At 37.4% G+C, this 13388-nt stretch overlaps 1 protein-coding gene across 2 annotated transcripts; it reads left to right on the plus strand.

Annotated features, from left to right (window-relative positions):
* On the plus strand, positions 1-12627 carry LOC121267562 (ADP-ribosylation factor GTPase-activating protein AGD12-like). 2 transcript variants are annotated; one of them, XM_041171474.1, is made up of 10 exons: positions 1-276; positions 4135-4301; positions 5463-5521; positions 6554-6635; positions 6882-6957; positions 8127-8290; positions 8608-8743; positions 9030-9146; positions 9429-9524; positions 12285-12627. In XM_041171474.1, the coding sequence occupies exons 3-10, from the start codon at positions 5482-5484 to the stop codon at positions 12564-12566; spliced, it is 993 nt and encodes a 330-aa protein (XP_041027408.1). In that variant the 5' UTR covers positions 1-276; positions 4135-4301; positions 5463-5481; the 3' UTR covers positions 12567-12627. The 2 variants fall into 2 exon arrangements, with proteins under 2 accessions (XP_041027408.1, XP_041027407.1); XM_041171473.1 differs by lacking the exon at positions 1-276 and having other exon boundaries at positions 3995-4301.
* The last annotated feature ends 761 nt before the right edge of the window (positions 12628-13388 follow it).

Below are 13388 nucleotides of genomic sequence, written 5' to 3' on the forward strand. Positions count from 1 at the left end.
AAAGAAATGAGAGGAGACTCGGTATTGGAGTAGTTGAGATGGACAACAAAGAACCACCACAATTGAAGAGGAATTAGGATTGCTACCATTCAACGCCGACTGAGCTCTCTCTCTCTCTCCAGCACTGACAACTCCAATTAGAGTCAGAGTCTGCTCCTGATTGGAGTCGGAGTCCGAGCCTAACTTTGACTCTGACTTTTGTCGAAGTCAAAGCTTGGAGTTGGACTTTTTACCCCGTCGGAGTCGGAGCCTAGCCCTACATATTGATTGATAAGGGTACGTGATGCATGAAATCCCACATTGTTTGAAAATGAGAAATCCTTGCTATTTATAATAGTTACAATGGAGCTCCAGTGTGACACCCTAGATTTTTGCTAAGATTACATTCGTAATTCTTGTGGATAGTATTTATTCTTTTTATTTATTTTATTGTGTTATTGGCTAAGTATTAGGAGGATCATTTATGCCACTTTCTATTTTGTTGGATTGGATCTTGGAGATTTAAGTTAGAAATGCCTCAAGAGGAAAATAGAAGAAATAAGCCCTTAGTATTTCAGCCCATTAGGAATTTTGGCTTTGGAAGGCCCAAGTTAACCCATTGGACAAGGAAGAGGCACCACTGGGCAAGGGAAGGAGTTTTTGGTCTTTTAGAAAAAGGCTAAGGTGTGACACTTGTCATCCATAAGTTGGACCCTTAGATGAAAAGGTGGAAAAAGCTAGAAGGATGTAGGATTTTCGGATGATAGAGTGTTAGGCGCCACTTTTTGCAAGACACAAGCTTCTCATGGACACATATCAAGCTTAGGACAAAAAGTAAATTTGTGAGTTCCAAGATGCGTCATACTAGAGAAGATAAAAAGGTGAGTTTTTAGAAAACTTTTTTAGAAAAAAGCAAGGACGTGGCCGATGGCTAAGAGGGAGAGAAAGAGACCCAAAAACTACATAGGGAATGATAGAAAAGTCACCTCAAGTGACATGGTGATTTCGGCAAGCCCTAGATCCACACACACTCCTCATGCCACATGTCACCCATGCATTGGAAGAAAATCTTAAGAAGAATAGGGTTTTGGAGGAAATGACCTTTTGACCACTAAGTACATTGAACCAAGACAAAGGAAGAATGGTAAGATGAGGAAATGGAGGCAAGATGAGTTTCGTATTTGGGAAGGAAGAAGGGCATGCACAAGCCACCCTTTGGTTTTCTCCATGCCATCCCATTATGAGGGAAAGGAAATAAAGCATTGTCACTTGTCTTACATGCATTGGTTGTTGAAAAAGCATAGAGATACACTATATATAGAGGTAGCCGAAATTGGGAGAGTCCTTTTTGCCCAAAAGTTTTCTTGTCTCCCTAGAGTATTTCGGCCATCACCTTTTCTATCTTAAATTTCCACTTTCTCACATTTTCTCACTAGCCAAACACTACTAAACTAATTTTTGCATATCACTCTTAATATTTCGAGTAGGAGCATAGCACTTGGAGGTAAGGATCTTTTCACCCTTTCACGATGATCATGCACGACCAAAGTGGAGGAACCCATCTTCTTCACTTCCAGTTTTGGAACTTTCCACACAACCACACACTTTCACTTTATAAACTAGGGTTTTCTCTTCAAGAAAGATGGAACCCGAAGTGTTCTTGACATTTTGAATGTACGAGCACGAGATTTAGAGTGTTGTATGGTTCGGTTTTAGCTCAAAAGAAAAACTAGGGTTTTAATTTTCAAAGGTTTCGGCCCCTAGGGTTTTTATCTTGAGAAAGAGACTTCAAAAGTACCACAACACTCACACTCACTTACATTTTCGGATTCTAGGGTTCTTGGGTGTTTATTTCTAATATGCCACGTTATCTTTCCAAATTTTGCTACTAATATCGTTGGATTTTTGTAAGTAAACTTACAACTTACTCTCTTGATAACACTTGTATATATTGTGTAAACTCTTCTATGTATTTTATTGCTTGAACTTGCCATCTTATTGTATGTATATAATCGGTTCATATATTTTGTAAACTCTTGTTTGTATTTCGTTGCTTGAATCTTATTATTTGATGCAAATGTATTTGGTTTTGGTTAAAGTAATGAAATGCCATGTTTTGTGATGCTTTGGTTGAAGAAAATCTCAAGTGTGCCATATTAGGGTTTCGATTTTACGTTGTATATGTGCTAAGCATATTTGTTTTGACATAAGATTGTGTGAAAGAATGAGTTTATGAGTTGTGATGATGAAAATCCATGTTTTGGAAGATTTGGATGAATCGACCAAGACCATATTAGGGTTTTAAAAAATCTATTTTGATGCTATCAAGTGTGAATTGAATATGTTTACATGTATTTGATATTGATTGCATGTTCTAATATTTTCAAGCTATGATGCATGATGTATGTTGTTGTTTGGACTACATGATTCGGTTTTTACATGTTGCATGAGTATGATAAGTGCTTCATTATATGTCCATGTCTCATGCATTTGGGTCTATGTTTTTAAAAGAAAGAGTCAACGTATGTTTTATCACGACCCCAAATGCTAGGACGGGAAAATGCCCTTGTGGAACTCCCTGTCCACTCTGAAGTGTTTAAAGTCGAGTGGAAATCCCTAAATCGACGAAGCACAATCGACGGGTCTTGAATGGTTCCTATGGAAGGATACCAGAGCGAGGTTGCATCTAAAGATAGTGGGTGCAATACGGTGAAGGCAAAATAAGTGAACTGCCGTGAAAAATATGTTTATGACGTAGTTACCTCGATCAAATGGATCGTTGGTTGATGTGGTAACTAGCGGGAAACACACGGTATATAGGAGAACCGTGAGGTATCCAATCATGTGAATTATATGATATGAACAATGCATTTGAGCTTTATGAACGATATGATTTGTCATGGTACGATATGACATGATATGTTATGCCATGATATGATATGAAATGATGAGACGTGATCTCAGTATGATATGATATGAAATGATAAGGAAATTCTATGATATATTATGATATGAACAAGAACTGAGCTCAAATGATATGAATATGTGTTAAGAGTTTAAAAGATGAAAATTTGTTTTATGGAAAGGTCAAGTTGCATATGTCAAAGTTTTACATCAAAGTACATGTCCATGCATTTATTTGTGGTTTGCTTTTATATGCTTGCGTTATCTGTGGTATATTGACTGTTTACTTGCTAAGATTTCTCGAAATCTCACTGTGGTAGTTTCCACTATCATTCCCTATCTGGAATGGTAGAAGTTGTATCAGGTATAGAAAACCCCGATGTCGAAGTGGAAGAGGACAACACTCCCTCGGGATAGGATAGTGCCCAAAATGGTAGTGAGCTCTTCTGGGCCCTCCATCCAGGAGCAGCTGGAGACCATAGACCATATAACTATCGATGTAATTAAACTCATTAACGAGTTTAAGCGATTCAGGAACCGTGGCAAGGACCGGTTCCTAGAGAAGAGAATGAAACTTGATAAGCCCTAAAAACTTAAAAGGGAAATTTCTTTTGAGGATTAGACATTATTTTGATGGATTCCATGTTTTGGGAATAACTTTATGATACACTACTTATTTTGGAAGTCTTTTGGTAAAACAACTCTTATTTTGAAGTGCTTATGCTTATACAAAGCTTTTGGAATATTTGCACTTATTAGTACCATGTATCTTAATTATTTCGTCATCGTGCTTAAGTAGATAAAAAATAATTTTTTTGCTGTGATTTTTATTACATATTGCTAGATGTTAAGTGTGTCGCATTTTAACTGTTATGTACGAGAGATATGTAGTCTTGTGTTACATGTCCAGACGTATTCAGTCACCATCAAATCTAAGCGGAGCTGGAGGCATTGTATCAAATTATATCATTGATTAATTCTTTTGATATATAGGCCTAGATATGGCTTGAGCCTCTTTGAATGCATAAAAAGTGCTCGCCTTAGCCAAGCATATTGGAGAGCTAAGAGTTCTTGCCCCTTGAGATTGAGATAGCATGGTGCTTGCCCCCATGCGAGCACCACTTAAAAATATCTCGTCCCCAGGCGAGCACCGCGTGGCAGGCTTAAAGCGCTCACCCCTAGCTCATCTATGCCAGTGATGTACTTAACTCGTCGGCCTACGGAAATAATAATGTCAATGTGTATGTATAGGTGAAGTGAATAGGTGTATTTATGACGATGAAACACCGGCTTTCCATCTTCCAAATCAAGAGCGTCTGAAGCAAAACATCGCAATAATACCTCCGCACCCCTTTCTCCCATCCTCCGGAGCTCTTTGGATTTGGAGGCGGGCAATTTTCATTTCCTGCATATTTCTGGTGAATTTTTATCCCTCTCTTTCTCAATCACACATCTTTCATTTAGGATGCCATAAATCTCCATAATTTTTATTTATTTATTTATTTTTTTCTGGTTGTTGATGATAACACTCATATATCGGTTTGGACACGGCTGATGTGAACTATATTTCATTTTTATGGCAGTTTCAAAACGGTCTCAAATCCAAGTTTTCTGACATTTTGACCGTTTATGGATGAACCCTTTTATCGATGATCATGTTATAATCATTTCTTCGATATTGAATTTGGGTTTAATATGTTGATATGCTGGTAATTTTAACTTTTCTTTTCTGTTGCGTTCAGCTGCTTAGAAAATGAAGCATTTGGCAATGCATTTGAATTTTGAGTCTTCCTGGATTTCCCGTCATTTTTACTACACAATGCCAAAACTTTCTTCCAACTCGTGTGTGAGTTGAGTGTTTGGTCCGGTCCGGTAAATTCTGTTTTTACTTTTTCTCTTTTTCAGTTTTCAGATGCTGAGGGATGTTTGCTTTTAGAAAATTTTCAATTTTTTTTTAGAAAAATCTCAGTTACAGAGTACAAAAACCAAAAAAACTTTCGCAAAAGCTAAAAAGAAAACGCATCTCACAAGATTCTTATCCCAACAATTTATCAATTTTACCTCCTTTCACAAACTTCAATAACAACATATCTAAAAATCTCTCATTCAAATAACGTTCATGCTACCTCTTCTACAAAATCTTGAAAAACACTTCTAAACTTTTTTTCAAGAATAATAAAAATTAACAGAAGGAATGATTTCAACATTCTTCTTCTGCCAGTGGCAAAAGAAACATATAAATTCTTTGAAATAATTGATTCAATTAGAAGTAAGGTGAATGTTTCCAAAATCAGTATACCTGCAAATTATCTCAAATACCCGATACAGTTTTTTTAGATTTTCACTACTGAAGTGCTTAGTTGCATTTTTTTTTGGCAAGTTTATTCAGCATGTTTTGCTTCCCCCCCCCCCCCCCCCCCCCCCCCCCCTCCTCTTTCCCATACGTTGAATGTATAAATGTTTTAATCTTGAGAATTTGCATGAGTTTTTGAGTAGTTGGGTTTTTGCATCAGTTTTGCTGAGATGGCTCTTTTCCTTTTTTATTGTCTCCTTATCTCCTTATCCCCATTTTTTTGCAAGTGAGATATAAGCAGAGCAATGAGTAAACATCAACTGGAACTTGGGAGGCCTGCTTCAGGTATCCTTTGTAATACTTTGTAGTGGGATATTATCATGAGTTGGCTCTAAGTAATTGGTTAGACTTATCGATCCCATGAATTTATATTGCAATGTAAGTATGTAACATCTATTTTAGTAAATTATGCGTTTTCTTCTTCTTCTTCTTTTCCCTTTTTTCCACAGCAGGGTTTTACCTTCCTCTTGAGTTCAAATTTTAATTCATTCCAACTTTCTGGAAATAGATATGCTTCACCATTGGCACTTTCATATCTTTACCATGATATTGGTATGTGAGAATTTCATTTTTGTGGTTGTATATGTATGTCCATTATACTATTGAAGTGGTACTCAATTGCAATCTGCAATGATATACGTATTGGTTTATTAGGTGTGTGTGTGTGTGTGTGCGCGCACACACACGTGCGGAGATATATGTAAGAGCAAGAGTGTGAACCACTTGTAAAAGAATTAGAGTGCTTGAATCTACATTAGAGGTCTCTGAGTGTAGCATTTAGAATGCATCCTTTGCCAGACATATTTTGTGCATATGGGTGTATATGCTCCTAGTTGGGAATTCGAACCTACATGCTATTGAATTATTCTTGTAGTGTTTTAGCATCTGATAGGAAACTGAAGGATAAATGGGGGCCTTGTAGAGATAGGAGTGATTGGTATTTTTATGTTCATCCTTTCATGTTTTTTCTTTGTCTTCACCCCTAATCTATCATTTTTGTTCAAAACAACTTTTTATTCCATCTTCTGTTCTCATGTCAAAACTTAACTCCTGAAAAATTATACAGTTTATATTTCCTAGACTATTCTGGTGTTTAATCTGTAGTCAATAAACTGCATGTAGTAAACATGTAGGCTACACGCTCCTCTTTGTTCCATATGAAGCTTAGATATTAGCAGTTGTGTCTTGATTGATGAAATATTTTCAATCAGGTTTTCCAGGGCTTTTTATGAGTCCCTTCGTTCTTGTATTTTTGGTATTATGTAGCAATGAGATTTATTGTTCATCTTATTGAACGATGTGCATTTTCTTGTACAGGTAAGAGAAGACTAAAAGATTTATTGCTTCAAAAAGATAATCGCTTTTGTGCTGATTGTGGTGCCCCAGATCCTAAATGGGCGTAAGCTTCAACATCTTGACACCTTTAGTTTGTTAACTAGATATGTTGTGTGCGATTGTGTATTGTGACAATTTATATTTCGTGCTTGAGAACAAAAATCAGAAGATGACGATTTTGTGTGGGAGCTTTTACTTGACATCCTATGCATGAAGTTGTGAGAATGAATAAAAATCATGAAACACATTCTATTTGCTTAGTCATATTCCTGAATGATTTTGAGGTATTTTTTGATAAATGCATTGTCAGGTCAGCAAATATTGGAGTTTTTATATGCTTGAAATGCTGTGGTGTACACAGGAGCCTTGGTACCCATATATCTAAGGTAACTTTTCCATGATTGCCTTACTTTGCCATTGTCACAATAGTTATAAAATATAAAAGGAAGCCAGTTGTTGTTGATAGCCACACATGTTATGATACTGGGTATATGGTGCATTTTGACAAGGATGGCAACTGATTTTGTTAGTTCTGTTAGTTTTTTATTTTTTTATTTTTTTAAAGTCAAAGTAGACACTTAAGAACTAAATGGTCCAAAGTAATATATGATGTCATAGCCTTTGTGTGGCTAGACATCAACAGCTATGACCACTCAATAAGCTCTTCAAGATCTCTTTCCTTGTTGTGTATAATTTAATAGCATCTTTAACCACGGTGTGGCGAGATCGTATATTAAATCTAGGTTCCAAATTCCTAGAATTAGCTAGGAACCCTCACCTGCTGAAAACCTAAAGGGCAACTCATCTATGATTGATATATGAGCAAGGGACGCCTTCTATCTCTATGGATCAAATTTTATATACTCATTCAAAGTATTATTACTACCCCCATCTGCCTTCATAAGCCTCCCATCCAATCTAGTTTCATTTGTATCATTTTTGTGGCCATCCTAAATGGTGCTTCTTGCATTGGACTTCAATGTGAGTCATCATTTGGGAAGCATCATATATCTTATAATGACAACCTATAATGGTACAACAATGGTTGCATTTAGCTTTAGAGCCGATCACAATGATCCACTTTTGTGAAGTGATCCCATGCTATTGTCACATTCCTTTATTTTGGGTTGATTTGGGAGGGTTGAAGTGTCTGGGGTACATGTAGGGGGGATAGTTGTTGGGTTGGGGGTGGGGGTTGTAGACATGTGATGATCCTCCACAGCAATTGAGTTGAGTTCACAACTACGTGGCATGCCCACACTGGCATTAGAACTACCTTCCATGTTTTTTTGAAACTTAAGAAAAACTAGAGGATATCGAAACAAGCATACAAAATAATTGTGACTTGCTACTTCTAATTGCTTGATGTTCATGCTGATTTTCAATTTTAGGTCTAATTATATTCACCTTGTTAATTCTTACTGGTAAGTTTAGTAGTTTGTTCAAGAATGGGTGACGTTATGTATATAGGTGTTTTTTATGTTTCCTCCCAACACAGGCACATACAATCACTAAACTTTTAGATTCTCTGAACAACATTGAATTTGTTTTTCAGGTTTTGTCTGTGACATTGGATGATTGGTCTGGTGATGAAATTGATGCCATGGTTGAAGTTGGAGGAAATTCTTCTGCTAATGCAATATATGAGGCTTTTATACCTGAAGGATATGCAAAGCCTGGACCAGATGCCAGTCATGATGAGCGTGCACAATTCATCCGGTTAGGCATGAGTTATGATTTCTTAAGCCATACATCTGTGAGACACTTTTCTGATATCTCTATATGTTTGGTCACTTAAATGGATTTGATATGAAAGTGGTCAAAATACCATAACCATCCCTTTGTGCTGTCCAATCGACCATTAAAAATCACCTTTTCCTGTCCATATCATGTTCTTTACTATCAGACTTCTATGCTCATTTGACAGTTGACTGATCTATGTGTCTGGTTGGATGGTTGGTACAGAGTTCAGTTTCGATTATCATTTATGTCTCAGGCACTTAGGGTATTCTTACATAATTACTATATTTTTGTAGGGCTAAGTATGAGCTTCAAGAGTTTTTGAAACCTAGCCTGCGGATTGTGTCACTTCAGTCTGGAAAAAGTTCTCTTCAGTCAAGTTCTTCTAGAAAGATTGTGGACAGTTTTCAATCAAATTCTTCTCACCATTCGGTATATTTTGTTTACCTTTTCTTCTTCCCTGCAGATTCTTTACTTCAATGGCATAGGTACATCACTAGGAAGAGAGGAGCTCATTTTGGGAACCATAGTTCTGTGCACACCTGGCAAATAGATTATATTTAATTGGTAGATATTTGTGGTTTAAATACTTAAAAAAAAAAAGATATTTATGGTTTAAATATACACAAAATTTCTCCTGAGCACATGTTTGATATGATAATGTTTACATTTTGTTACTGAGTTGCTTCAATTGATCTGATGCTAATTATCGTAACAGGAAGGCATGGTAGAATTTATTGGACTATTGAAGGTTAAAGTTATAAAAGGTACAAATTTAGCTATCAGAGATATGATGTCAAGTGATCCATATGTAGTCTTGACTCTTGGGCAGCAGGTTAGTCACTGTTTCTTTCTCACTTTTTTCGTTGGGGAAACTGCAAATTCTACTCAGTTTTGTTTATTATTTTTTGAGCATGCATACAGTATATTAGTGGGGTAGGAAATGGCTCTAGGCAGAGCTGAGTGGCCTAAATGGATCCATATAGCCAATTTGATTTGTTGGATGGCTGGTCGGCGGATCATGTATCTTCATTTTGATGTATCCATTATCTATTTAATACTTTAGGTAAATCTGACATAGTACACAGTATGATAATATTTTTCCTGATGATATTAGACTATTCGGACTACTACAATCAAGAGCAACTTGAATCCAGTCTGGAATGAGGAACTAATGCTGTCTGTTCCTCATCATTATGGGCCCTTGAAGTTGGTAAGCCTCTCCTTTAATTTTTCTTCTTGGTGATTGTAACTTTTTCTCTATATTCTGTTTCTGTCCCATGCTTTATTGATGATTGCATTTGGTAGTGTTGGTGAAAGTGCAAGGCGCAATAAGCGCAAATGTCGTCTAGAGCCTAGGCACGAAGTGCAAGTATGCACCTAACTGAAGTAAAGTGCATATTTTAAAAAATGATGTATGGTAACAAAAGATCCATAAAATACAATAGAAAAGGCTTTCTAAAGCAAAATGGTAATATGTTCAGCCTATTAAATCAATTTAGTAGAGTATTATGCAAGCATAAAAATCACTTAACAAACTGATTTAAATAAAATATAAACATAACATTTTATAGAATTTGCCAATGCTTTACTTAATATACACATCTTGATATTTGATAGCCATAATCAAATTAAGGTACATGGTTCAATCAAAATATACCAAGAAGGCCATGACCAAAAAAGCTCAAGAATTGTAGCTATGGGCTTCTATGCTAACATAAGCAATCAAATATCAAGCAGTCTAGAAACCCAACTTAGACTACTACATCAGGTTCAAAGCATGTATATCACATATGACAACATGTGATGCCATGCTATGTAAATGATCTTCAATATCAATCAATACTTAAATATATTTGATTGCGTCATTTTTGGGTATTGAACTGATTTTTATAATTTTTTCTGAAAGAAATTACAAAAGCGCTCTTTTGTGCGCTTTAAGCTCACGCAAAAAGTGCACTTTTGTTAATGTGCTTTGCTTTCGGTATGTGAAGCACTTCAGCTTTGGTGCTTTGTACTTAAGCCCCGCTTTTACCTACATTTTTTTTTTGTTTTTGATAAGTAAAAATATTGTATATATCAAAAGGAGAAACCAAGTACACTGAATGTATACAAGAAAACACTTTGCCCAAAATGACCCAACAAGCCCCTAATGACCCAAAAAGCCCATAAGAAAACCAACCCAAAGTACATCAGACCCGACCCCAATCTCTTGTTTCCCGTAAAACTAAAACTTTACCTGAACACCAACCCCAACACCTTGATTCCCGTCTTCACAATCCCCTCCCTTTAGACTTCCCTCTAGTTGAACTACCACCCTTAGCGTCGTAGTTCATTGCCGAAAAAAGACGTAACTCCCTGCTTTTCTTGAAGCTTGATTTGGTTTCAAGTGTGCGGCTTGCCTCGACCGCAGTAATTAATTCGTTAAATTGGTCTTCACATCCTCCATGTGAAATTCCTACGAACTGTTGAATCTCGTTAACTTTAGGCAAAATCCAATCCGCTATTGGAGGAAGAGAGACTAGGGGAGCCACAATATCCCCATCAAACTGCACTCTTGACTCTAGATATTCCTCTACACAAGGCACCAACGCCAAACCCATTGGTTCTCCAGTAACTCCATTGGTTCTTTTCAATGGTATTGGGGTCTCCATTGGAGATTCTGGGGTGACAAGAAGTCCCCTCTGGGATGATAGCGGATCCTACATCTCCTTCAAACCTTGGCTATACACCCTTTTCCTTCAACTCTGATGAGGGAGCCATAGTTTCTTCAGGGACCAAGGGTGTAATACCGACTATCGATCTATCATGTGTTACACGAGGCGAATAACATTCCATTACTAATCTCTCTACGCCAATACCTGATGTAGACCCCGCTTCAAATAACCCAGATTTCCTTTTGACCCGCCATACTCTCTTGGATCTGGTTATAGGGACATGGCGAATCCGATCTTCCGTTTTCTTTTTATTAAGTTTAAAGGATTCGGGCCTATCATGTTTCTTACCATCCTGTTGCCTCTAGCTGAAAAGTCGGTCTATTTTTGTAGACAGGAGAGTTATCATTGCCTTCAACTCGACAAGTTGGGTTTCCATCTCCTTTAGAGAATTGTGCATCTCGACAAGCTGGTCCTGAGGCGTGATTGGCAGACCCCCCACACTCTGAACCCCTGAAGCATGTCCCCGTCTTTAGAGCTGTCGCTTTTACCTACAGCTTTGTACTTAGGCCCGCTTTTACCTACAGTTATTTGGCATGCTACATTCTACCTTTGTTTTGTATTTGTAAAGCTGGAATCGCTCTATATGACTAGCTATGCATATAGGTTCTAGTTGCCTGTTGTTTTTTCCTTGGAAAAATTTCACTTAGCCCCTCAAATTACTTTGCTTTTCCCTGTATGTCCACCGAACTATGAAGTGTCACTTAGTCCCCCCAAAAAAGCGATGTTGCACGATCTTAACGTTCACATTTTAAGGGAGTAAATTGCAAAAGGAGCGACAAGTGATATAACAGTTGGATCTTAAGGGTGGACAAATTAGAAAAGGGGTGATAATTTGAAGGTAAAATGACAACTTTGGTAGTTTGGTGGTCATATTGTGAAAGGAGCGGTAGCTTACAAGTGTAAAATGTGATTTTAAATTATTATTATTATTGCCTCTGGGAGGGTGTGAATAATATCATCTAGACAGTAAATGAGCTGGTTATGTATTTGTTTTATTACCACTAACTGGTAGTGGACTTCAGTCCCCAAGTAAGCCCATTCCCTATGTGAATTCTCCATTCCCCAAAGCATCTCGTTTTTTTCTATTTTGCTTTGTAGATTCAAATGTGATATCTGCGTACCCCATCCCTTGACTAACTGAGTTAGGCCCAGGGACCACCTGCCACCTGTCTCACTTGCATTACATCATTACTGTCAATTGAGAAGGATTCTCTCTGCAGAGAATTTGGTTGATATTGAGCATTGTAATGTTGCAGCAAGTATTTGATCACGACGCATTTTCATCTGATGATATTATGGGAGAAGCAGAGGTTGATCTCCAGCCCTTGATACAATCTGCAATGGCATTTGGAGATGCAGGGATGTTTGGAAACATGCAGATTGGGAAATGGCTGAAATCGCATGACAATGCCCTGGTAAATGATAGCACTGTCAATATTGTTGATGGCAGGGTGAAACAGGAGATGTCCCTCAAACTACAGAATGTGGAATCTGGAGAACTAGATCTAGAATTAGAGTGGATGCCACTTGATCAATAGACATATTTTTCTTGTTCCTTCCCAATGCTTCTAATAAAAACTTATAACATTGATTTACTCATAGAGAGTGGTTCATTGCAATTGGCCTTTTTTTTTTTTTTTTTTTCTTTTGGAAGAGACGGGATCAAATGTCCAAGAGTGACCTCAGTCTACTTTTATTAGACAAAAGAACTGCACTTATGGCAGAAGAAAACCGTGGCAATATCCAAGACCCACGGGATTTACATATATGCCCATCCCATGAGTCAATGACCAAAACTTTGACAACCAAAACTCAACATAAAAATACCAGGACACTGGTATACAATGAAATTATCAAGTCCAGAAGAAAAACTCCGTCCGCACCAAGGTAAAAGTAAAAACCAAAGTAAGCGTAAAAAGCAAACTAAACGTAAACGTAAAGAAACGAACGTAATCGTAAAATGAATCCTGCCATTTACGTAATGGCCTCCAAACCAGATGACCACAAATTACCTCTTTCTTAAGCACGGCAAACCACATTTATCCAAGCATAAAATCCCTTTGAGCTCCCTTGGGATGTTAGCCGACGTTTACTCCTGAGCAATCCCAGTACTACCACCTTTAGCATGCCAATCCACAGCTTTATTTCCCTTTCTAAACATGTGTCTAAACCGAATATTAAGGCCTCGGATGAGCAAGATTATCTCCTCCCAAAAATCCTTCAAGTACCAAACTTGACATCTGTCTTTTTCCAGCCAATTCACAACCAACGACGAGTCTAATTCAACAACAATATTCACCAAGCCCATAGCCGTGCATCTGCGCAAACCAAATAGAACCCCCAACAACTCAACTTTATTA

This window comes from Juglans microcarpa x Juglans regia, chromosome 5S (assembly GCF_004785595.1).
Source record: "Juglans microcarpa x Juglans regia isolate MS1-56 chromosome 5S, Jm3101_v1.0, whole genome shotgun sequence".
Taxonomy (NCBI): domain Eukaryota; kingdom Viridiplantae; phylum Streptophyta; class Magnoliopsida; order Fagales; family Juglandaceae; genus Juglans; species Juglans microcarpa x Juglans regia.